This window comes from Corvus moneduloides, chromosome 20 (genome assembly GCF_009650955.1).
Source record: "Corvus moneduloides isolate bCorMon1 chromosome 20, bCorMon1.pri, whole genome shotgun sequence".
Lineage (NCBI taxonomy): Eukaryota > Metazoa > Chordata > Aves > Passeriformes > Corvidae > Corvus > Corvus moneduloides.
In genome coordinates this window covers 7,784,226-7,810,378 of record NC_045495.1, presented here as the reverse complement: position 1 = coordinate 7,810,378, position 26,153 = coordinate 7,784,226, and the positions used below count along the sequence as shown (strand labels likewise).

General features: G+C 45.3%; 1 protein-coding gene across 13 annotated transcripts in view; it reads right to left on the bottom strand.

The window, feature by feature from the left end:
- The window catches only part of CLIP2 (CAP-Gly domain containing linker protein 2), a 100,487-nt gene that overhangs the window by 30,073 nt on the left and 44,261 nt on the right, over window positions 1–26,153 (bottom strand). For all 13 annotated transcript variants that reach the window (XM_032129704.1, XM_032129708.1, XM_032129703.1 and 10 more), the window contains 2 exons: window positions 11,813–12,351; window positions 1,586–1,710 (listed from right to left, as the gene is read on the bottom strand). In XM_032129704.1, the coding sequence (XP_031985595.1) occupies window positions 1,586–1,710; window positions 11,813–12,351 (664 nt within the window). The remainder of the gene's footprint in view (window positions 1–1,585; window positions 1,711–11,812; window positions 12,352–26,153) is intronic.

Here is a 26,153-nt window from a genome sequence, read left to right as displayed (position 1 = left end):
AAGTTGGTTTTATGATGTTAGCTTCTCCAAACCACTGCTGTTGAAATGGGCACATGCTACAAGAAAATCAAAAGGCTGGATGAAGGCACAAAAGGACAGACATGGACAATGCTGCAGCCTTGCTCTAAACAGTGTGAAACAAAGGAGAAGCCTTTGCAGACAGGGCACGCACCAGAGCAGCCTCAGCCAAGATGCAGCAGTTTCAGAAGACAGATGACTTCCAAAAGTTGGATTTTCAAACACAGCAACAGAGGTACAAGGATGAGAGGCAGACAGAACACTACACTCACATCTGCCTTTCACACCTTCCACATGCACAGAGACAATAAATCATTTCTGAGCACCCTGAAGATTAATCTTCCAGATAGTTTGAATTGTCTGATAAAGAAAGCAGGGACTTGCAATCACTCCATTATTTATTCTCTACCATCCTGATTCTTTTATTTTGAGAACAGGCTGAAACTCAGCCATCTGCTGCCAATCATTTACTGCTTTCTTGCCCTGATACTGAACAAGGCAGCTTTTCTTGTAATTTAAATGAAAGCACATGGCTGCTGGACAAAACAAGGCTGACCCAACATAAAAAACCTTTATTACAGAACCTGAGATCTAACAAGGCAGGAACTCTCAGCTCCTCAGTGGCAAAGTTATAGGTTGGAGTTGATGTTCTCAAAGGTCTTTTCCAACCTAGTTAATTCTGTGAAAGATAAATCTCACCCCTAAAGCCAGACTGCCTTCAGAAGCTCCAGGAAACCAACAGTATTTCCCACTTAAGGAACTTGTGTAGGACAAGGAATCAGTTGCACCTGTATTTGAAACAGGGTCAAAGAGCTGCTGTATAATTCAGATTTGAACACCCCCACGCTCAAGATCCAAGGCCTGGGTCATTCCCTTAACTAAATTCCACATGAACAGAAAGAGCTTCCCGGCAAGCCTGGGAGATGTCCCTGCCTAGTTTTACAGGCACCTGTAACAAGGTCTTTTTTGGAAAAGAGTGAAGGTGCCTATGGAGTCAGAAGTGGTAAGATCAATCAGCAGACACCTGTCGCACTACAGAATTAGTACAAGGACAGAAAACAACCACCAACTGTTCTTTCAGATCTCTGGAAATTTGTTCCCAGAAAGAACAGAATAAAACATTAAGCTGAGGAGAAAAGAAGGTAAAATCTTTATCTTCTGTAGTTCTGACAAGGTGACTTATAGCACAAGAAGAATGTTTATGACAGGAATGTGTGGTAGAAAGCGGAGCTAATACAGTCAACAGAATTAATTTCTGGCAAAAATTAAATCCCACTAGTAAGTTATCTTCTCTCCCTACTTTCTCCTGTTTCCTGAAGCCATTCAGGTTCCTCCTTCACAGAAGTTATCTGATCCTGCTTTAGAATGCCCCAGTGATGAGGTTTGTATTGATCTCCCTGCAAGGTTATCCGAAAGCCTAAAAGACTCAAAATTAGACTCTTCCTCCCCAACCCACAATGTCCAACCAAACACAGCCCTAACGCTCCTCCCAGGTCTGATGGCATTTGCCCCCCAGCCACCCCAGGAGGTGTGTAGGACCCAGGCTGGGGTTCAGAGCACACAGTACCTTGTACCAGCAACCGCCCCATCATTCTTTCCCAGGGGTTCATCCAGCTCCACACCACACCACTCTCCTTTGGCAAAATCCGTCTCTCCCACGTAGCGCACGACTCCCGTCTTTGTCCCACCAACCTGTCAGAGATAAGATGTTGAGGATTAGAGATGGCAGCACTAGCACTGACACAAGGGGACTAAATCTGGGACAAGTATTTAGAGAGGGGGACAAGACACCTGTATTTTCTGTCAGCAGATAGTTCTCACACCAAGTTCTCCCAGCACTGAAGTTGTCTTTCCAATAATTAAAAGTGAATTGATGAACTCGCACTTTTGGGACTGCCTGCCTGGAAGATGTCAGAGTAAATATAATGAAAACATATTTCAAGGTGTCAACTAATTGCACCAAGTTACTTGTGAGGCCACAAAGGAGTTTAAGCCCTGCAGGCACAGCTTGTACCTGCCTTGCCTGAAGAACCATGACCTGCACTGACAGGTTTTCATTCAGCCAGCAGTTCTGGGCAATACTGGGACAGGACAGCAAGGGGACAGCTGAGCCAGGAAAGCATTCATTGCTCCTCAGCTTGCTCCCAGGCAGGGTTTGCTAAAGATGTAAAAACTGTTCAAAATAGAGGTGTTTTGTACAGAAAAAGCCTCCACTTTTATCTACACTTCCTACAGCAATTCCCAGTGCTGGCAAACTGCATGCGAGTGGGGCTCAGCTCACTGCCAGGCATTCTCCAGCACAGGTTTCTTCCCCCACCATGGAGAAATAAAAATAAATCACACCTTTTTCTCCTGAATTTACACTTAAAGTTCTTAAAGTTTCCAGCTTACTGAGGACGCTGAAGGAGGGCAAAAGTCAGGAACCTTTGGAGCTGTATTTTGATCATTGCTCCGAGAGCATGTGGCACTGAGCAGCAGCTGCCTCTGCACTAAACACTCCCACTTAGACACTTAGGCTGAGAAAAGGGAGACAGAAAAGAAGGAGGGTGGTTCTAAAGGTTCATACTACAAGTAAATCAGTATATGATCTAAGTCTTTTATAGCCTATCTCTGCTAACACCTAAATTCAAGGAAGAGAGCTTAAAAATAAGTTTAAAATTAAATTTGCAGCTTCATCCTGAATTACTTGCAGTTATTAATTTTCTTAATATTAAATTCAACATTAAAAGGTATCAACAGAGTATTACTTTCCTACAGAAAACAGTGAGAGCTGAACTCTCTGGGTTTGTGTATTCCAGGGTAGGCATGTTAGATTTACCAATTCTAAATCCCTAAAAAATTGCTTATGCAAAGGAAAAAAGAGTTTTCCCAGACTAAAAATAACTGCACCTTTATGGACCAAACGGCACAGCTCTAAAGCCTGGGTCCTACCTCAAGTCCTGGGAGGCTGCAGCATACAGCTTGGGTTAGTCCTCTGGAATTTCTCTCACTAGGGATTCAAAGCGCTGCTGCTCATGGAAGAAAATCTTTGGGGATGTTGTTCTCTTTGTTACAGAATAGAGTAAAATATTTGCCAGCAGGAAAAGGATCATAAGAAAGGTTTCTGGTCCTACATTGTGCCCAGGAGTAAAAAGACAATTCGATTTCAGTATTAGGTACTTAGCAAGTTACAGATTTGAACAGTTGCAGTGAATTCTTTACCTATCACTCACAGTTAAATGCCAATGCCTACTTTGATTGATTTGAGTTTATACAAATTTAGCCTCTTAATGCAATGATTTAATGCCATTCTAATACATTTCTTTAGCTGCAGGTTGAACTCCATATAAGTGTAATTAATCTTAATGTCATTCATAGGAACTTCCCATTCTGGTGTGCCCCCTCAATTTTATTTTTATGGAGTTTTAATTCCAGATGTTGAGTCAGATATTTCCTTTACCAATCCATATGACCCTGACAGAGACTCATGTAAATCTTAAAAAAAACCAATGACCCCCCTCCATCAGTATGGCAGTGGCATCTACTGCAGGGTCTCACTCCTCCATCCACACAAAGGACCACTCAGTTATGTCCCCAGCAGTATTTTTATTTGAGAAAGCTGTTTCCAACCAAGAGAGTAATAAACTACCCCTACTGACCTGATACACAGCTTATTTATGCCAACACTAAAACTGTGCAGTAAGAATGCAGGTCATGCTCCCACCCAAAAGCCCCATGTCAGAGAAGACCCTAAGCACAGATCAGATCCAACACACTTCCCTGAATGGCCACACGATTCCCGCCTGCCAGAGCAGTGTATTCTATTTTCACTTCTGAACGTTAATTATTCTGCCATCCTCTCTGTAAAACACGCCCTGCCATACAGCATCACGTTCTCCCCCAAGCCAGGACAGACACATCTGCTCTCCAAGAGCCTGGGCTCCCCACAGCCCAACTGGCAGTGCAGTTAGAAGCCAAGATCAGGCTATCACACTTACATACCAGTGCTTGAGCCTCTTGTTGAGCTTCCCATCTTTTGGCAGGCATGCAAAAACTCTGATGGATGGAGAGTCCATAAAATTCACCCAACTCAGACATGCAGATTTATTCAGTTAATGCTGCTAAAATAAAAAATGCTTTGAAGAAGCCAATCAGCAGGTTGTGTCTGTGTATGAAATGGTCTCATCAGAACAGAATGTTTTATTCTATCAGACCCTTCAATAAGTCAGAGGTATCACCTTGGGAGAGGATACAAGGCAGCCAAGGAAGTTAGTAATGGCATGGTATAACTCATGGGGGCTCACAGCCATCCCTTCTGCCCATGCCTGGCTTGGATACCACTATCTATAATCCAGGTATGAACAGCAGCTAAGCATGGATGGCTCCTATGGCATGCAGACCAGAGGATCTCAACCCAGAACATCCCAGACTGACATTGGCATCAGTGCCACTGCAAGTCATGAATTTATGGGGAATTTGTCTGCATCTCTCAGCCTGGCCCATTGGTCAGGCACAGCCACATCTTCATCATGCCCAGTGTCCGGAGTGAAGCAAGGACAAAGTGGAGAGGGCAACCCCTCTCTGCTAAAGCCTGAGACAGCACAGAATTAGCAAGGCTGCCATCAACCTCAGTTCAGACATGTCACGGCTTTTAGAGCCATTTCACTCAAAAATGAACCAAACTCCCTGAGCTTTTCTGAGAAGCCTTTAATAGTTACCTTACCAAAACTATTGCTGAGATTATTCATGCCCAAGAGAATGGGGTTTTACCAAATATAAAGTGTTATTGCTTTTACAGTTGTTTTGAGAGAAACAACAACAACAACCACCAAGCATGAAGCAGCTAAAAAGAGCTCTTTCTGGAAATTCCAAAAAATGGAAACAATATTGACACAGTGATACTAGATTTTTTTTGTTTTGGAGATTATTTTGACCAATCTCAACACTCCAAGTTTCTCCACTTCAGGTAAAAACACTTATGGTTAAGTTTAAACAAGCTCATGGTAGCCCTTCCTCTTCAGCTGGAGCTGAGCAGCCTCCGAGCCACACACCTTGCAGCTCCTGGAACATGCAGCTCCTGGAACATTCAGCTCCAGACTGAAGGTCTCTTCCCCCTTTTTCCTGCCTTTAATCAAAGGCTATCTTCCTAACTGGTCCTTTCCCCAGTGAAAGATCTCCAGTAGTTTCAAGGGACAGTCTTGGGCTTCACCTTCACAACAAAATGAAGCCAAGGATATTTAGCAGGTCTGTATCTACTGGTGAATCAGAGCAGCAACATGCAGTCATGGAAGGACATCTACACACCTTCTCTGCTAATTGTAGTATCACTGACATCACATGTCACTATGCTTTTCCCATCAAAATGACAAAATGGGATCCAGACCAGTATCCCAGGGCTGAAAAGACAATCATGCTAATCGTTCCAGACACTGTCTTCATCAGAGCTAATATATCATTTAAACTATTTACCAAATTAACACCCCCTCCAGCCTGTGTTTGCTCTTTGCTCCTTGTGGCCCTGCTCATCCCACCGCAGTTTCTTGCTCTAAGCAAGAACGTCTTGGGAGCTGCCCTCACTCTAGGGCCTGTGGGCATTGCTCTGCTTGTGATACACTCCAATACTGCTCAGGAAGAAGAGAAAAATAGAATTCTCTGTGTCTTTCAGGCCAACAGGGACTGTCCCTGACCATGTCACGCACGTTCAGGGGTCAGCAATGGCTGAGGCACCTGCTTGAGCATACTCCCATGCAGAAACCCAGAGGTAACGCTGTACTTTCTGTTTGACATTCTAATTTACCCATTTAATTGATTTTCAAAGCGTTTCCACAAGACAGGGCTGCTGACCAGAGGGTGGAGGTGGGAACATAAAGTGCCCAGCACACAGACAAGCCTCCTCTGCAGAGCTCCCATGTCCTATGCTGGGTCCCAGCAGAGCCATGGCACTCTCCTGCTGCTCGCCTGTGGGAAGAAGGAGGAAGGGGGTGGGGGAAAAAGAGCACACACAGGACACTTGCTTTACACTCTGAGGACCTTCAACTACTTTTTGTGTGCAGCACATCAGCTTATTCCACTCTGTTACTGGATGATGCCAACAAGAACTTGGAAATCACCTTAACTGGACAAGTGTGGCTTGTTCTGGTTTGAGCTGTACCTGCAGGCTCTATCCAGCCTGTAAGCTGGAGCAACCATCCTTTCCCTTGGGGATAACTGGCTGGGTTTATTTCCCCCTCCCCATACTCATCCACACAGTAAAGGATCCTATTTCCACCCAAGCTGAGAGAGGCAGGAGCTGTGTTTTTCCATCACACACAGTTTAGCTCTTCCAAGCATTGAAAACCACTGTACAATAATACTTGATTTATAGAGGGTGCTTTTGGCAAAGGCACAGGCTGTGGGTCCAGCTACTACAGATCACCTGAAATAATGACCTGTAAATGCCAGGGGGTAAATGTGTGTACCTATGGGAGATGTGGCCATCACATACCAGAGCTGTGTCCCAGCTAGGGCTAGTGTCCCACTAGCCAGGGCTAGTGTTCAGCAGCTAGTGAAAGGTGGAGATCTGGCTTGTGGTCTGGTTTATCTGTAAATACAACTTGTGGCATCTGGCCATCAGCAGCTTTATCTGATCGGAAAAATACCATGTCATCTGAGAATGCCAGAACTGGCTTTTAGGGTGAGGGGAGAAACAGACAGCCAGGAATTACAGGCCAGCCCTCCATATGTGAAGCTACAGGAATTTTTTATATTTTCTTTTCATCCAACCACTTTATCTTTGTGCCTACCCATCCCCACAGCACAAGTCAGCATTGCACAGTGATGAGTCTGACAGCGCTGCTGATGCAAGACATTTCTGTGCATTTATCTGTCAGGCACCAGTGAGAAAATAATATCCTAGGGAGGTGGTGTAAGAGGAAAGCCTGGAATTACAGCATCCTCTCTTGGGGCTGTCTCCGATACCAAGCCCGCCCACGTTAGTAACACAGTTTGCTCCACCACAGGCCACTTACAACTCCTATTTAATGACAGATATTGCACCCAGCAGACAAGGGCCAGGCAGTGTCTCAGTCCAAATGAATGGTTAGGAGGGTGTGCACGAAGAGCCTCTAAAGGTTAATGTACTAATGTTAGGCTGCTTTAGGCTATTTATTTCACTCTTTGTTTCACTGCAGTCCCAGGTAATCATAGAAACAGGATGGTTTAGGTTAGAAGGGATCTTAAAGTTCATCTTGTTCCATCCCCTGCCACAGGCAGGGACACCTTCCACTATCCCAGGTTGCTCCAAGCCCCATCCAACCTTGCCCTGAACCCTTCCAGGGATGGGGCAGCCACAACTTCTCTGGACAACCTGTGCCAGGCCCTCACCACCCTCACAGGCAAAGAATATTTTCCTAACATAGAATCTAACCCTACTCTGCCAGTTTGAAGCAGTTCACCCTTATCCTGACACTACACACTCCTGTAAAAAGCCCCTTTCCAGCAACAATTTATAGTAGGGAAAGAGCTCCAACTAGGAGTCCTAGGTGTTCTCTTGTCTCTTGAATCCTGCAAACAGCTGGAACACTGCACTTCCCACTGCCTGTCACAAACTTCCATAGGGACAGAGATCCATCATTCCCACACTTTGCCATTCTGCAACACTCTCTAGTCATGACATGGCAATTGCTGGTCTTATGGATGGAGCTCTAAGCAGGCAGTGGAATACTAAGAATCCTGCCTTGATAGAACTACAGAATGGAATCCTTCCTTCTCTTCTGCCTGGTTAGCAATAAGGGAATATGCCTGGTGATTGTTTGTCTGAAAAAGGCCACACAGGAACATTGCTGCACCTCTAGGACCCCACAAACTGGGAGAGCTCCAGTAGTTAATCAGGAAAATAAAGAGCAGGAATCCTTCCTTTGTAACACCTTGCATGCCTTTCCAGCAGTGAGGCTTCAGTCTCAGGCACTGAAATAGCTCAGGAACTTGGTGGCAGCAGAGCAGTGAGTTGTCTCTGCCCAAGGAGAAGGGCTTAGGTTCCAATCCTCCTGCCCAGGGAGCTTCTCAGGAAATTATTTCTCACTCAGGTGGTTCAATGCTTTCTGCAGCTCCAGGCTGGCCAAGCAGGGCTGTGGCAGAGACGTGCTGGGGGGATGCTGAGGAAAGAACTTGATTCGTTTATTCATGAGCGCATTCCATCATTTGCCAGGAGCCAGGGGCTGCAACACACTGCAGGCAAAAGCAGTTTGCAGCAGACAGACAAGATGATTAAAACCACACACTGAGGGGGAAGCCCAGGATCCATTTTCAGCAGCCCAGGCAGGCTCCACACAGTCCTGCCCCACATCAGCTGAGGTGCTGCTTCATCGACTCTCCCTGCAAGTGCTGCTGTTTCAGCATTTGCACTGGCTTTGAAGACCTGCAAGTTCCAGCAGAACCACAAATCTGGAATCCATCCAAAAAGTATCTGGGGCAATACCCCTCAGCAACTGAACCAGCCACTGGGATATAACCTGGCCCTTAAACAGTCTTATTTATTACTCCACTTCAATGCTGAAGTGCACAATCCCAGTTAAGAGACACAAGCATGGCTGAAGGGCAGAACACCTATTCTAAGAGGAATTTTTTTAGTTTAAGTTATTTTTTATTTAGGCTGACATATAATAAAACCACCTCATTCCCCCACTTCTTCAGAAAGCAATGGCATCGAAGGGGGAATGAATTCAGCTGCTAAGAAAGCCTCTCCACAAAGAATGCAAAATACATTTTCTTAGGCAAAAAAACAAGCAGAAATTCCTCCCAGGCAGAAAATGCTCCACTGCTCTGTTTCTTTCCATCCCTTCTTTCCCTGCAGGAAGTCAGAAAGCAATTATCAGCAGAACTCCAGCAATTATCCCACTTCAGGAAGCTCCACTGTCACTAAAGCAAAGGTTAATAATTGTCCCACATTTATTTGCTAGACTTCAAGAGATGAGTTCTACAATATTAGGGTGGATTTTTCATCTCTTTAATGTAATTTTTACATCCTGGGAAAAAGTCTGAGTGCCAAAGGCAAATATTATCTAACTCTTCTAATGGAAAGCTCCTAATGGAAAGCTGAAAGTCACTTTCTGCAACTGCTGGAGAGTCAGAAAGGGTCTTGGAACAAAGTAACTGAAAAGCAAAAATGTCTTCAAGCTATAACAGATTTTAACGAAGTTAAAGAAAGGCACTATCAGGAAATGGCCAGGCTGCAGAGAACCAGGTGTCCATCTGGCCGACCTGGAAAGGTCCCCTGCAACCTTGTGCTCCATCACAAGCAGCCACTGAAAACACATATCCTCCCTCATCTGAAAAGCCTTTGGTGGATCCCATGCACCCAAAAGCCACTCTCAAATGAAAAGACACTCTTTCAGAAAAGGAAACACTAAGAGTAATAAAGACAACTAAAACTGTACCAATCCATAGAGGATTAACAAAGATTTGCTCAGGGAACTTGAGGCAACTCAGGTTAATTCAGAATTATTGTTTATGTATTCCAACACCCAACATGATTAACTGACATCTCCCATAAGTAAAATAAAAGTCAGCTGCCAAGCCAAGCACATGTGAATGAACCATAACAGCAGATTATTTCTTCTTGTTATTATCTGTTCTTTTCCTGGATCTCTATGACTGCGTGCAAACAATTCCTGATGTTTCTGTAAGCTGAGCATTCCTGCTAGAACCAGGGAGAGACTAAGCTTATTCCAGGCTCGCTCTTTTGGAGCTATTTATTACACTAACAAGTCATAGCACAAACTTTATCTAATAACATCTGAGGTGGAGAAATCAGCAAGCAAGGGAAGGCAGGCTTTTAAGGATGCACCCTCATTAAAAACAAATAAAAAACACAAACCATCCCCAAAACACAACTCAACAGAAGTTCAGGGGAGAGATGCTCCCTGGTTGTATTCTGTGGCTATGCCAAAATTCACTCTGTGTGGGCCCCACTGACATGAGAAGAGTGTTCAGGGAACAGGTCCTGTCTCAGAGGGGTTATGGTCAGGAGAAGAAAGGGGTAAAACAAGTCTGGAGAACATCATTCCATTGTTCGCCCGGTTCAGAAAGAACATAGATTTTATATTTTGCAGTTTGCATTCTATGACTGCTGCTTCTAAAATCCTAAGTTCTAACCTGAACACTCCCCCCACTCCCTGTAACAGGCACAGGAGAAAATGGGAGCAAACAAACTGATCAAAAAGAGGACAGATCCGCAGGTTAATTTTTCCCCATGTGTGGCTGCTGTAACACACCAACATGAAGCATCAATGCTCATGCAAACAGAACCGTGCTGCCACCTTTCCCTGCCCACCCTGTCCTGGGACTGCAGGGACAGCAGCAGCTTTGCTGCCACTAGAGATGGGGAGGGATGAGAGGCCGACTCTGCTGAAATCAGGAAGCAGACAGACCCTTGAGCAAGTGTCAGCTCCTGTGCATGTTTTGGGGAAAATTTGAGAAAACAGAACTCTCTCACCTCTACAAACCTACATATTCACACTAGGTTTACAAAGTATCATCCAGTGAACATAAGCAGAACCAATCTTCACTTTCCCTCCTCTGAAAATAACCAACTTTACATTGTTGACATTCTATATAAATAAAATAAAAACTATTGGACAACCCAACATTTGTCCCAAAAGGACATTTGGGATTGGCTCTGGCAGTCCCTGCACACACTCCTGATTCAGTTGACTGTGGAGCCAGTTCTACCAGACACCTGTCATTAAACAGATGTCCAGTCTGTCTGCCCTCCCCCACAACCACTGCTGGTACTGGAACCAGGTGCCCCAAAAAGGAAACACTACATGGATAACTTTAAATGGGATTCACATTACCCAGGATGTGCAAAGACTGATCCCTCTGCAACCTGTCATGGCTGTCAGTCAGAGTCACCTTTACCTTTTAGATCCAGAGATACTACTCGGGATTCAGTCACAACAGATCTGTGCTCAAATGCTTGGCTCTTCCAATATTTGATACCACACTATGTATCACACACACTAACAAAACCAGACTCTCTTACAGAGCTGCAGGACAGAACTCAGTCTCCCTGTCTTTGATATCAGTCTTCCTTCTTCATCTCCTTTGCTAGGACACAAATAATGACAAACTAGGTGGCAAACTTCCAGTAACCCATTCCTAGTGCAAGTGTGGCATTTTGGCTTAAAGTCATCAGGTAGTCTATTCCAAATAATGAAAATAACAACAGAAATCAGATGTGGAGGACTCATCCATCACAACAGTGATCTCTCCCAAAGTCCTGCCATATTTTAAAAATTACTGGAAGCTCCTTTCTGTACAGGAAAGGAGTTTGTGTCACATCTGACATAAGAAAACTGAACCACCAGAAAGAGCAACCAACAGGAGAGATTCTTGCAAGTCCTTTCCAACTATGTACAGCCACATGCAACATGACACCGCTGCAAATTCCTTGAAAGCCAAAATAATACACTCCATTATGGAGTATCACTAAATTAGAACATAAATGGTTTTGCTTCTATTTCCCTCGGGTTTCAGTTGTTCTCTCTCTGACATCTTTCTCCAGTTCAGGACTTGTCCAATACAAGAAGTACTTTGGAATATGTACTCCTGCACCAGTGTGAAAGAGAGACATGTCCAGAAGACACAACAACCCAAATAACAGTGTAGACGTTTCACACCTACTTGGCCCCGGCATCTCCCAAGACCATGCTCCATCCCACACCTCACCACCAACCCTGTCCTCCTTTCCTCTCGTCCTGAAACTGACCAGGAACACTCGGTGGGGGGACAAATCCTTGTCCTTTGCCCTTCCAGGGGGACCCCACAATCAACTCACCAACACACGATCTCCAAGCCGTAAGTCCTTCTCCCCTTTTTTCACAGACCCACTGTCTGAGAGGTTTGATCCAGACTCGTTGCCCGTCTTCATGGCACTGTTCAGGACGCTCTCCCGCAGCGGGATCACGCGAGTGGACAGAGGTGGCGTGGCCGTCCCCGAGTGCAATGACAAGTTCTGAGCCGTCAGGGAGTCCACGGAGGGGGCGTCACTCCCTGAGCCCTCAGCCACCGGCTGCCGCGTCAGCTTGGATGGTCGCGTAAAAATCCCCTGCAGCGGCTGGCACTCAAAGTATCGCACTCCTCCGACAGAGCCGTCATTCTTACCCACTGGGTCATCCAGAACAACCCCTGCCCACTGGCCTGGAGCAAATTGCGTCTCCCCAAGGTACTGGATCACACCTGGCTTCACTCCATTCACCCAGACACGTTCGCCCACCACAAAGTCTCCCAGGAAATCATCGCCCACCTCGGCAACCTTTGAACCCGACTTCTCGGCGCTGGTGGTGGATGTGGTACCCTGCTTGTGTAAAGGTGAGCCTGTGAATCAAGGAAAAAGAGGTTTTGGTATAAGGAGACATCCTAGAAGGAAGTCAAAGCACCAGGAAAAGGCATTTACAGAAAGGAAACTTCTGGGACAACTTAGATCGCAGGTTTACACCCTGTGAAGATTAAACCTGAGTGAACCCCATTGCTTACACACCTTCCTCAGCGGGAATGCAACCTGCACAGAACCTCCATCTGCTGCTCAGCTTCTGCAGGTCTCACACAGAACATAAAGAAATGAGCCCACATCTTCATCCCTTTTTACAATACCCCAGCCCCCTCACAGACCCAGAGGGGCTGCACTAGTGTGGATAAGCTCAAAAGCACAGGAGTGGTGGTAAGTGCTTAAGGACCAAAAAGAGCCCAGTGAACTGCTGCTTTGCAGAAAGAAGCCAAAGTCATGCTTTTGCCCAAAAAATAAATCAAAAAATGTATATATATATTTTTAGGAAGTGTGAGGCACTGATGTTTTAGTACTTGGCAGTATGAGAACCCCACTAAGTGTCCCACTAAGGGCACTAACAGCTCCTGTGGGACCACACAGCTGCCTCCACAAATTCCCCATTTTTCCCAGCTGCTGCTGTGCTCTTTGCTGGAGCAAACACAGCAGCAGACACATGGAGTGTGTTCAATATAAACAGCATCTCTCTAAACAGGAAGCATCTACAGACCTTAATGCACAGCCTTCCAGGGCCGCATGACGTGCATGGAGCTCAATATAACTGGGAATAAAGAGTGCCCTTATTCCAGCATCAGCCTTCCAGCAGTGCTCTGCTACCTGGGGAAGGAAAACTGCAGGTGATGCTGGAATTCACTGTTCTGCTCACACTCTCCAGCAGAGTCTTGATTGGCCAAACTCTCCATAATACAAAAAGGGACCCTTAAATACATGACAGATGCCTGAATGGGAACAGTCAACCCAAGCAAATAAGACAGCAGTGATGCAACTCTTGCTGACCCCATTGTCAAACCCTCCTATCACAAACTTTGGGCTTTCAGCCTGGGCCCCAGGGCAACAAAGGACAAGGACATGTGAACTTCATTAAAACTCCTGAAGGTTAAAGGGGGAGGTTGAGTAAAGCCCCAAAAGAAACCACAACAGAAACTGAGGACATAAGCTGGCAAAATAAGATCCAGCAAGTCACATACCATGGACCTTCAGCCATCCTCAGCTCTCAGTAGCCCTGAGGTCCCAAGTGTGGCTCTCCCACACAGCTGGTGTAGGGGATGTGTGCAGGAGACATGATCCCACATATCCTGTGCTCAATAAAAGCTCCCTGGATTCTTCAGCCAAACTTTCAGCTGAAGTTTCTGGGTGCCACCAACCAGAAAAGTCTAAAGCACACCCAAGAAGAAATTTTTATTTGCTACCAGAGAAGGCTGACAGACCACACCCTGAGCAGTTGCAGAGACAAGACAAACTTGAGTGCTTATGTGTAATGAACTGTGAAACTTGTTCAGCCTCAGCCATCACTGTGGCTCAGTCTGCAAGGCTGCTACAGCTCTTTCACAAGTAATGGGCCTGACAGATCAGGCTCAGCTCATAGAAAGCCTGAAAAACATAAAAGCTCTCAAAGCAAAAGCTTTCAAAGCTTTGCTAGAGGCAAAGAGGAAGGAAAAAAGCACCAGGGCAATAGCACGAAGAACTTAGTTTCTGCTAAATCACATGTGTTATGAGGGATCACTGTTGACACTTTGGTTCTCATTAGACTCCAGAGGCAACACTTAACAAATATCTATGGCCACCAGTTTGGGGCCCCTGGAGGCAGTACCTCTGCCTGGTTTGAACCTTATCTGAACAAGAAGAGAGCAGAAGTTAAGGTGTGATTGTACAAACTCCTCTCATGAACAGAAGTATCTCCAACCAGCTCACTGGGCTCAGTGGGCTGGAGCTGGAACAACTCTTGAGAAGATCAGCCAAAGGGGACATGCACAGCATAACACATGGAGAATGTTCGAGAAAATCCCATGATGGGCACAGGAAGGACACTAAATACTGTCCCCAACTGCGTGAATACTGTCCCCAACTGAAAATGTTGGTGGCAACAGAAACCATGGAGCTCCCAGCAGAGCTCAGCCAGCTCCCAGGGAGAACCTTCTCCTGGCTTCTGGACTCTGCACTGGAAGTTTCCTCAACCCCACATGTTCTTCATTAAGTTTTGGGGGCTTTTGGGCAGATTTCTGGCATTCAAGCTTGTGTCACTCTCAATTTTGTAAGACGGTACACCGAAATGAACTCCATCAGAGGGACAGCATTACATCCAAGAACCAGTTTCACCTTAAAAAAATTAAACCCAAAGACTGTAAGGATGCTTAGAGCTTTCGATCTTTACAAAAGACTTTAAATGAAAAGAAGTGCGAAGGAAACAGGGCTCCATCCATCTGAACTATAAAAACAACCACAGGCAGAAAATAAGGCCACTATTGTCATTTCAATGCTTAATAGCACGAGACAGTAAAGCAGTCAGATTGGGAAGTTATATCTTAAGAAGACTCTAACTTAAATAACCAAAGCTGGCTACAGGGGTTTATCACCAACACTGTCTGTGAAAGGTAGGAGAATAAATTAAATTAGAAACACAACTGACACCTTGGTTTCGTGCTTGGCAGAGCACCCTAACACATAAAGCTTGTGCCACTGACATGTTTGTGCACACGTATGCACCATGTCCAGGACAGCCAAACTCAACCTACTGTGCAGGAAACTATAAGCACATAAAATCTGGGGAGCTCTGCAACTATACTGAGAAGAGATCCAAACTGTTTTTCTAGTCTTACTGGAGCCTGAGTTTCAACATAGTTCTTGATTTCGGATGTTAGTTAATGGTCAAGATACAGGTCACATTAACTCTCACAAGCACCTCTGCAATGTGGCTGTGTCATAGGTTAGCAAGCATAGTCCCGGAAGGGATGTCCTTGCTAAGGGGTGCTTACAGTTTCCTCTGGGACCTGATAGAACCTATCAGCTGGCCAGTTTGAATATGGACAATTCTCTAAGCCACTTAAAGTTGTGATCACCTCTGTTATCCACATTTAAGAATAGGCAAACTCCCCCTCCAAACTCTCTCTCGTTTCCGGCGCTGGGACAGGTAGCTGCAAAGCTGCAAAGCCAGGCCACAGCCATCCTGGAGCCGATGGACCTGTTCCAGCCGTGGAACCCCCCCCACTGCCTTGCCGTGGGCAGCTGGAGCGGCTCGGCTCTCCCCCCTCTCCACTGCGATAAGAAAAATTCAACATTCCAGCTGCAAAGCTGCAAGGCTGAGGTGAGATTAACCCTTTTATTGCTGTGAAGAGCTGAAAACCTGAGGGAAGAGAGAGAAGAGATGCTTAAAGCTAAAATTCTGTTGTGAAGCTATGATATATCAGAGTATCCTGTTGTAATTTCATGAAGATACGGGGGGTGGAGTGTTCAACTCGTAAGCAAAAGCACCTGCGCTGAGATAGGCAGATGCTGACGCAGCTGTAATTTCATGAGAAGTTTGGACAGGGAGAGATGAACCAGATGAGGACTTTTGCTCCAAACAGAAAAAGAGAAAACCTCAGTCCCTAGAGATGCTCCCAGAGACAGTCCTAAAGATGAAGATGATGAAGACCCTTTGCTCCCAGGGAAGGAGAAGGGCCTCTGTTTTTGTTTCTGAACGGCTCAACCTTAAAATTGTACCCCAAAAAACTTCAAGAGTGGACCCTCGAAAGCAGTTGCGGGAAAAGCTGCAAGTTGGGGGAAAAGGACTCACATGTGAGCAGAGAGACTCCTCTTCCTAAATGGACTGAACAATATTTGGAAGTGGGCGGCTGTCTCGTTGTGATAATGTTTTCATAGCATGAGCAAGAAGAGACTTCTCTTTCTAAATGGACTGAACAAGGTTATTATGGCAGTGGTAAACAGACTGAACATCTTAAGGGTTGTCTTTGAACATTGTCAGTGGGAGAAAGGAGGAAGGTGGGGGAAAGAGGAGAGTTCTGAAGGTGGTATAATTTTTTTTTCTTCTTTTAGGTCTGTTAATAAACTTCTTTATATTCTTTCAAGTTTGGTGCCTGTTTTGCATTTCTCCTAATTCTTATCTCACAGCAGATAAACAATAATAAGTATTTTGGACCAAACCACTACAGGCTGGGATAAGCAAATCCTTCAGCAGCAAAGCTCAAGCAAAGAAAGGCAGGAAGGCTGCCCAAGGCTGAACAAACAGTGCAGCAGGATTTAAAATCGAATTTAGACTCACTGTATTTCACTGCAAGAGCAAACATCTTCAAAACTTACCTGGACCATAAAAAAAATAAAGAACAGTTCATTGGATTCTTAGCACAACATTGTCTTCCCCCAAAAGCCAGAATTTTAGTGGAACTTCACACTCTTGTTCATTTTAGGTGCCTGTCTGATAGGCAGGTATGCTGACCTACAGAAATTACAACATCTCAGGGAAACAATCTCATTCCAGGCTCCTGAGCAGTGCAGGCAGAAGCATGATTATTCTTGAGCATTAGGTGAATTATTCAAAAGTTCAGTATGTAAGTAAGGAACTGCCTAGAGGTTCACCTTCTTTATTATGGCCACAATGTAGAAACTTGTGTTTTACATGGCCTTCATTACTCACATATGAAATAATAACCACAGAGCAGCTAATGGGCTTTTGTGCAGCAGTTTTTCAGAGAAGCCAAGAGTCACCATGATCGAGTTGAACTAATTTCTCTTGGCTTTGGATCTGATGGAGCCATTAACTAGACAGTCAGACAGCATCCAGAGTAGTCCAAGTAGACTGAGCTCTGACGCTCCCAGGTAGGTATCTGGTCACCAGCCTTTCAGAAGGCAAATGGTAGCAATGAGTAACTTGACTTCAATCCCATGAGTATCTTAGGATAGCCCAAAAGTGAGATCAGCTGATGGCACTGCTCTCAGAGATCTGACATTGGAACCACCACTCTCCAAGTACCTCTTACAGCTGAAGGGAAAGCCACCCAAGAGGATTGCCATGAAAGAACCCTGAGCTTTTCCAGCCTACAGACATCTAAGGAGTTGGTCTATTGGTCTGTGACACTTGGATTTGCTGTTTTGAAGAAGAAAAGTCTTCTTGTTCTAGTCAGACTCCCCAGATGAATGCCAAAAAGTTCCAAAAAACTCACTAAGAAACAAGCTCCAAGAAACAGCACAACAAGGGTACAGATCTCAGGTATGAAACTGATAAGAGTTACACATGAGAAACACACCCAATGGAACAAACTGGGTATTTTCTACTCCAACCCTGCCAGTACCTGCTGATGCCAATCAAGAAGCCACAGGAACTCTCTGGATGTCACTACTGGGCATCTAACTCAACAGCTCACCTGGAAGCCAGCAATGAGGAAAGCTCTTCCTGCTTGATCCAAGAGGATCTCCCTGTGCTGCTCTGTCCAGCGCAGACCTCACTTGCTAGTCAGGACTGCGACAGCAGCTCCTGCCTTCCTCCTCTCACTGGGACCAGGCTCCAAGACACAACAAGCAGTGAGCAGGATCTCTTCCACTTGGGCTTTCCAACTTAACAACCCTATTGTGTTCATTAGCTGGCTTATTCTTTTTGGATTAAATGGGCTTCCTGTAGGTCACAGCTTCCAGGGCTGAACAACAACTTTTAAATCAAAGTCACACAGAGCATCCACTAAATGCACATCTTATCCAGCTCCAAATCTCTACTTTTCCTTTGGCCTTCACAAAGCCTACACATTAACCCCCACTATGGCAAACCTGGTGCTTAAGGCTCTTTCTGCAAACTCATCCCATCAGTTTTAGGGGCCCACACTGACAAGGCACCAGTACTTCAGAAGCCAAATTCCTACCAACCAAGAGCTGAAGAGGTTAAAGGTCTAACTGAAGTTTCAGCCTGTTCACATGGCTCTCGTTACTGTGTCAATGAAAGCCATGTGTCCAAAATCCCTGGAAGCACAAAGGCTTCTGCAAAAAGGGCATGGACTCTTCCAGCTCTTGGAAACTGCTGCAGGAAGGAGTGAAGAGAAGCTTTGTACAGTACAGGAGCAAGAAACTCCCCCTAAAGAAAGCTCTAGAAACTGAAGCGGGAGGAAGAGAGCACTTGCTCTGCAGCATCAGCATCCTTTCTCTGCAGGATCCCTGACAGCATGCTCAGCCTTGTGCTATGTTTAAGTCCCATCCACATCCACTGAACCCATCCATCCCCTCACTTCCTCCACATCTTCTGACCTCCCACAGCACTCTCTTAACACCAGGCAACTGAAACAAAGGGGAAAGGAAACTTGTATCTAAAGGGGAGGAGGGAGAGGAAGGGAAGAGCAGTTTAGCATGAGAAGCAGCGCACAATGAGTGTTGCCCATGTATTTCCTACTCCCTTCAGAACCCTTTTGTAGTCCGACTGCTCCCAAGATACATGCCAGGCACCCCAACTGCCAAAGGACTCAGAAATGCAACAGCCTGTTGTGTTGCTATGGAATCAAGAGACAGGCAGTTAATTGATAAAATGGAGACGCACTAGATTTAAAAGAAAGAGAAAAGAAAAAAAAAACAACCCAACCAAAAAACAAAAACAACCCAAAAACAAAACCCAAAAAACCCCCACCCAAACAAACAACAACAAAAAAACCCCAACAAAACAAAACAAAACAAAAAAGAAGATAGATTCGAGAGTAGCATCTTGTGTAAGGGAGGGAGAAATAAGCACAAACATGAGATTTACAAAATAGCTTTGCAGTGCCCCTAAAAGAGGTCTTTTCTTTCCTTTTCTATTTTAATTTTCTGAGGTTTTTGCACTCAAATATCATCACATCACAAGACAGCCTGATAGGTAGCACAGAGTTGCCCGCCTACTCCTGGCTGCGTTCCCTCTCCATGGTAATCAATAAGCTTCTCATCCACTATCCACCAACAAAAAGTGCACCAGCCTGGCAGAACTGCCACTGTCACAAGACTGAAGGCACTTCCCCCTCACGTCACTGGCTCGTTCTGTAGATGCCACTAACCTGTGGCAGGAGGCAGGCAGGGCAGCAAGTTCTGCAGTCTGTGACAATCTCAAAGTGCAGCCTTGCAACCAGACTGGTCAAAAAACTTTTGGTACCAGCTCTGCTCCTCGCAGCTCGGGCAGGGCTTCAGGACAGTCCCAAGACCAAGGACTGTAATGCCCATTTGAAGCCAAGACAGATTTTGTCAGTTGGAAAACCCCACTGCTGGCCACAGGGGTGCCAGCTAAAAGGAATAACATCTGGTTTTACTGCCACAGGGATTATGCAAGAGCCTTGGAGGCATTAGAGCAGCCTGGCTGACTGTTTGGTTCAATGCTCTGATGACGAGGTAGGGATGACAGTCAGACACTATCCCTGCTCAGGCTGCAGCCTGTGCTCAGGGCACCAAACATCTGCGGTGGATGATACAGCCCCATCCAACAGCCCACCACCCTCCACTGTGAGCTGGAGGACAGCACGGTCTTGTCCTTACAGCCACATAACTGTCAGCTCATGGTGCAGTGGTTTTTACTCATCTATTTACATTGCAGTTACTATAAACTTCTCTGGGTCTGCAATGCCACTTCATCTCCAAGCATTACACTGCAGAACTTACCTGATGGAGAACAGTGCTCATCAGAGCTTCCCCTCAGAGGGGGACAGTCCAGAGCATCTGCTCCCTACCGCCTACAGCAGCTAGTCTACTGGGCAAGAGAAAAGAAGGCACAACCTGCTGCACCTCCTGGAGCTGCCACCTGTGCAGGGAGCCAGGGATTCTTCCCTTGGCAGCATTAGCAGCAGCCACACAGGCACAGCCAAGGCACCTCCCATGGGAGAAGGGCTGGTGCTTGCTGCCTCCACAGCACTCACTGATGGTGAGGCCTCGACACACAGAATTTCTAGGTTCCCACACAGGGATTTGAGCTTCTCAAAGCAGCTTGGATTACATAAACATGAGGCTGTTAGCAATCAAGTGAAAGCCAGCCCATTGCCACATCCAAATTCAAATTATCAAGCACAGCAATGAAGCAGCTGTTTTCTGCAAGATTTATCATGGCCCTTTCAAGCTGCAGGATGAGGCAGAAACAGAGAGGGAAGAGGTGCCTGCGAGAAAAAGCAATACTTTGCAGACAATAGCCAACTGCCTGGCAGCACACTGTGGGAGGAAGGAGCCCCAGAGATTTATGGCTGACTTGGAAACAACGACTGAAAGCTCTGCAAGTTCAAAGCTGAAAAGTTTGGGCTGTGATCTGGCACAGAGGCAAGCTCTGCATCTGGCACCCGGAAAATCTATTGCCCCTGCTGCTCCCTGGAATAACCCCAATGGTGTGAATATTAAGATCTGATACAACTTCAGCATCCCTGGCTTTAGCTCCTTTGAAGAGAGGAGTCATACCCAGAAATAAAACTGCAGTGAGGAGGAAGACAGTAAGGATGAGAATTATGAATGAGATGCAAAACCGAGTAAGGACCACTGCAAAGATGTCTTGCACTGAATGCAAGGAGATGCCCATTGAGACAAATATTTGCCTCCAGAGAGACAGCTGGGAAGGGCAATGAACCTCAAACAGACATCCCAAACAAAGGCTTTCTTATAAAGGTCTCATTCAAGATGCTGACTGGTACAAAATCTGCTCTGCCACAGGCGAGACGCACATTCTTGGTGCCCGCTAGAGATGGGAGGGATGGAGGAGCTGGGGGGGGTTACCAGCTATGCTAGATCAAATCCAGTATAATTCTGAAAAGAAACAAACAGCAAAGCTACATATTTGTGTGAGGATTTGAAGTTTTTTTTCAAATAAGCAACGGTATTCAATGAAATATGCAAAGCAGATTGGTTTTGGCAGCACAGAGCACAAGGGAGGCGAGTGACTAGTAGCAAATGCACAAGGTTTCCTTCACTGAGGGATAATTACCTTGCAGCGTAGGGATGGATCTATTCATCTCAAGATTAGAGTCTTAATTTTTATGTAATTATTATTTTTAAAACCATAAGTATATTCTTTCAACATTCACTTTTCAATACTCTATTTAACTTTTTCAGCCTTAAAACAGGACCTATATATCACACCTCTAGAGAAGCATTTTTTCACAGAAAATAATGAAAAAAAAATCCCACAATTTTAACAGTATTGCAATTTAACAAAGATTGGAACACCCATATCTTCTTCCCCAGCATGTGCCACCCCTCATCTCTAGAAATAACATACAGACACATTTGCAAAACTACAATTTAGTAAGCCCCAGGTTAGTATGTTAAAGTAACCCAGGGTGTATTACAACATAACACAGGCTCTATTTTTCCTTAAATAAATAATAAAATCACTTCAGCTAGAGAATATTCCACATAGAAGCATTATTCACTTTATTCACCATAGCTTATTCTGACTAGAAAATACAGTTTTCCATTCAAGCAAGCCCTTAGCTCTAAAGACCCACTAAGTTTTGTCCCACTAGTCCCGTAGCCAAACTGGGTTACCTCACACAGACCATGAAAGTAATGAAAGACTTAAGGGCAGAAAGGAGCATTAGAAAGCAGCCCAGGGTAACCTGTGAGATAGCCCTGAGAGCAAAAACACCAACTGGGAGGGAAATACTTACAAGGAAGGCTCCTGCCTGGCACGGGGAGCTTCCTTCCAGCAGCCCCAGTGCTGCACAACTCCCTGTGAATGCCCAGCACACACTCGCACACGTCCTTGGCTGCAGAGCTGCAGTCACGCCGTATGTTCAGTTCTCTATAAAGCTAGCACAAAGCTGACTTTTTGGAGCCTTTTCTTTTCAAAGAAGCATGGAGAAGCTCGGGAAGGAGCTCAGCCTAAACCCACCATGCCCACAAACCCCAGCATACACACACACACACACACACACACACACACACGTGCACAGCTGTCCGCGGTTTCTTCGGCTGTGGGAATCTGTAAGGCGCAAGTGTGGTTTGGGGGCTGCTGTGATGGAAGTGAAGACAGCTGCTCTCAGGGAGCTGATCCAATGACAAAAAGAAAGAAAAGGAGGCAGACACAGGTCCTTAATGAGACATTTATAAACGATTTGCCAGGCAGAACACTGGCACTAGCACAGAGAGAAGAACAGTCTTGGGACACCTTCTGAACTGAAGAAATTTATCTTGAGCACCAAACACTGTAAAGAGCAGCCAAGTAAAGCATAGTGCTTTCTCTACACCAGAAGAAGTAATTGAGCAGCACGGTTTTGAAATGTCACAGCCTTTTTACATATTGGAATTTTGCTCAGGCATCATTCCCACACAAAACCCACTTGGATGGACTTTGGGACCATTCCTACAGCACCAGCTGAGATGAGCAGCCAAGCAGTGCATTGCTCAAGCACGTGCACACAGAAAGGCCACTGACTTATTCATTCAGAAATAATAGCATTAGCTCAGTCCCAAACAAATGTAGAATAGAAGGTACCAAAAAAAAGAGCCTGGCTTTGTCCAGAGGGCAATTATTACTTTCTGATGAAACTGGAGCCAGTTTAGGGAATCCCAGCAGCTCCCTGTACTGGGAACAAGATGCACGAGAAGTTGCTGTGGGTGTATAACTCAGGCTATTTACTCACAGGGCATAACCTGAGCAGCCATGCACACGTAGATTGACTGCACCTCTAACAATCCATGGGAAAGAAAAGTTAAATGACAGCAGACAGTCTAGCTTGATTCCAGGTTGGGTACAGACTGCCTGTGGGCACAGTATTTACTCCAGCTATGCAACAAGCATTATAACCTCTCGTATATCTTCACAGTGCTCAGTGATCTGGTTAGTCCAGTCAGGTCAGATTAGCTTGAGTGTGGCACAGTATTTTCCCTGGTGTGACAGGTGATGAGCTGTGCCATTCATACCTGTGCTCCCACTGCACTCTGAGCACTGCAGAGGCCCACATGCCCCCAGCTCAGGCTTAAAGCATCCTTTATTCAGTACGTTTGTGCAGCTGGAAGCTGCAAGCTCAGGCAGTGAGTGTTCTGCTGGCACCATGGAGTCTCCCCATGATAAGGGCTAGACATGTAGCAATAGAGAACAGCAGTAAGATCTTCCCCACTCCTCTCTTGACAGATAACCACTTCTCATTTCTACCTGCTGAATCTCAGAAATATTTCTTTGGTATAACCACAAGCTCTGACTTTCTAATTTTGCTTTGCTCTGCTTCCCTCTGGCAGGAGTTGGGATAATCTTCACAATTGCTCTTTACAAGAGCTGCCAGCCTGCAGCCACAAAGGGTATTTCCTCATGCCCTGTCTGCAGCTACTCTTGAGAGGAGAAGTAGAAAAATTTAACACCTGACATGTAAGAATGAAGGAGGATGCTTTGTTAGCTCTTTATCTGCATGCTGAGAGGCTGGTTTTCAGTGTAACCAGCTATGCAGTTTGAACCGCTGGGATGGTACCAGCAGACAGACAAGCACTAGGCTTTCTACCTTGTATGTAGTTTTTCCCCTTCCTCAGTAGAAACATGACATCAGTACAATTGCACCATCTCCTTGAGTCGTCCACCTGAAAGAGGGAGGTTCCAGGGGCCATCTGCAGCACCCCAGTATCCCAGAGGAACTATAGGAGAGATAAAGATAACCATCTCATAACTGCCAAGCAAACCTGGGCACAATCCTGGGGCTGCACTGTACTGAACACAGCTCTGATTCATCACTCCATCAGCCATTTATTCCTACAGCCATACATGCATGCACAGAGCAGGCTACACAGCACACAATGGACTGATTGTACACAGCCCCACGCTACACAGAATGCAGAGTTTGTTGGGCTGGCTTTGTTTTCCCTAATCTAATAAAAAGGATATTTGAGAGCAGATTAAAGTCATCTACTTTATTCCAAATACCTGGCTTAAACAACTAAGTATCCAACTCAAAAGGCAATGAGCTGTACATGAACAGGCATCATTTGCAGAAAAGTCAAGTCACTTATTTGCAGGGGATGCCTAATTTTTTTTTTTTTTTTTGGAAGTAAACATGACCATGATCCAGATGTGATCCTAAAACACAAGAGCTACAATACAAACATTGACCCCCACAGCAAGTGTTCTCAAACCCAACAGATCTAAGCCTCAGTGACCACCAGAAATGACATCTTACACCATTCCAGGAGTGATGGTAGGCTAAGTGAGCAGCAGTGGTGGTGGGGAAATTGATTATGTGAAGTGAGAGACCACAGATAAAGCTTGGGAGATGAGGAGTTGAGCTGCACCAAAGACTGAGCACAGGGCCCCAGTAGGCACCCTGAGCACACACTAGGCTCCCTTTCCCAGCACACCTTACAGGTATAAAAGACTCACACGTGAACTATGCCTCTCTCTCATGACACTGTTTCAGCAGTTTATCAGATGATCAGTTTTAGGCTTTTATCTTCTGAACACCCAGCCAGGGCAGAGTCAGTCACTGAGGATGATACCCCCAAGCCCTTTTTAGGGTTCAGAATTTTCTCAACATCATACCATCCCTACCTGAAATTCTTCTGTTTAAATCTCCATCAAACCCTTCTAATTTCTAGCAAGTTTTTTGGGTTTTTTTCTGAGCAAATACCTCCAAATAAAATATTCTGCAGAAAGCATTTCTGTGAAATAAGTTATACAGCAATACAAAATGCTCCTGTCATCTTCAGGGACATGAATCCCAAACAACGGAAGTTGTAGTAGACTGAAGTGTGAAATAAGACAGGCATGTGCAGGACAGAAACTTGCCCCATAGCTCAATGACTGCACACCCTCAGCCAAATTCCAAAGGCACTAATGTTTACAGACACGACACTTCAGTCACTGGAAAGGATGAGGGGAAGTGGTATCAGAGAGGGAAGCTGCTGCTCCTGTGCCCGGACTGGGAGGACAAAAGGCCAGAAAAACCTGCTGGCCAAGATAACTTCCACTTTCACCTCTGACTTACAGGATGACATGGGCAAGACCTACTTCTTTAAGTTGTCTTGTGTGTAAGACATGGGTCATACTGACCTTCCTAACAGCCTTCAGGCTTTACACGAGGTGGTGAGGCATTCAGAGTCTTGAACAGAGAGGTTACATATGTGCATAGGAGGCTTATAATTACAGAAAGTGAGAATGACTTACAGTTCCTGCTTGGTAGGAATTCCTCAAGCAGATTGAGAACACTCCTGTAGCAGAGTTAACTGCTGCATAATGCTGCCCAACAACTGCAGCACTGGCAGTGCACTACATCACATAAATTAACTCCTGAACCTTGGTGCAGGTTCAGCTTTTAAGATGTACTCATGGCTAAGTTCATGACTGCTTTCCTCAGACCATTTAAAAATCCCCAATCACAAACATTTCCTTTCTCACAAAGAATTCTGCAAACACAGCCATGGAGTGCTCTGCTGCATCCTCCGGTCCACAATCCAGATGTAGCACACAGGACACACATTCATTGTGCTGGAAAACAGCATTGCCAAACACATTTTGTAGCAGAAAGACCATCAACTGTATTTTGAATAGAGTTGCTGAAGTCACAGACAGCTCAATTTTGACAACTCTTTATTATTTTAGAGCAAATGTTGTGATAAACAGTGTTTTCTTACAGACCTTACTCCTGCATAAATACCAGTTTCTCTCTTTTACGGGAACAGGATATTTATTTACTTTCTAGCATCTTCATTAAAAAGTAAATATCCTACTGAACTTAAATAGAGAATAATATCTGTATTCTAAACGTTTTAAGGCTTTTGTGGAGACCAAGTCACCTACTTGACTGCTTGCAAGGAAGATGCTTACATGCAGGGTCAATGTGTGATGGTTCATTCCAACCGATAGCAAATATTACGTACCAACAGTCTGATGCCACTTTAATCCTGCAGACTCTCATCCCAAATCCATCTATGCCAAAGGGAA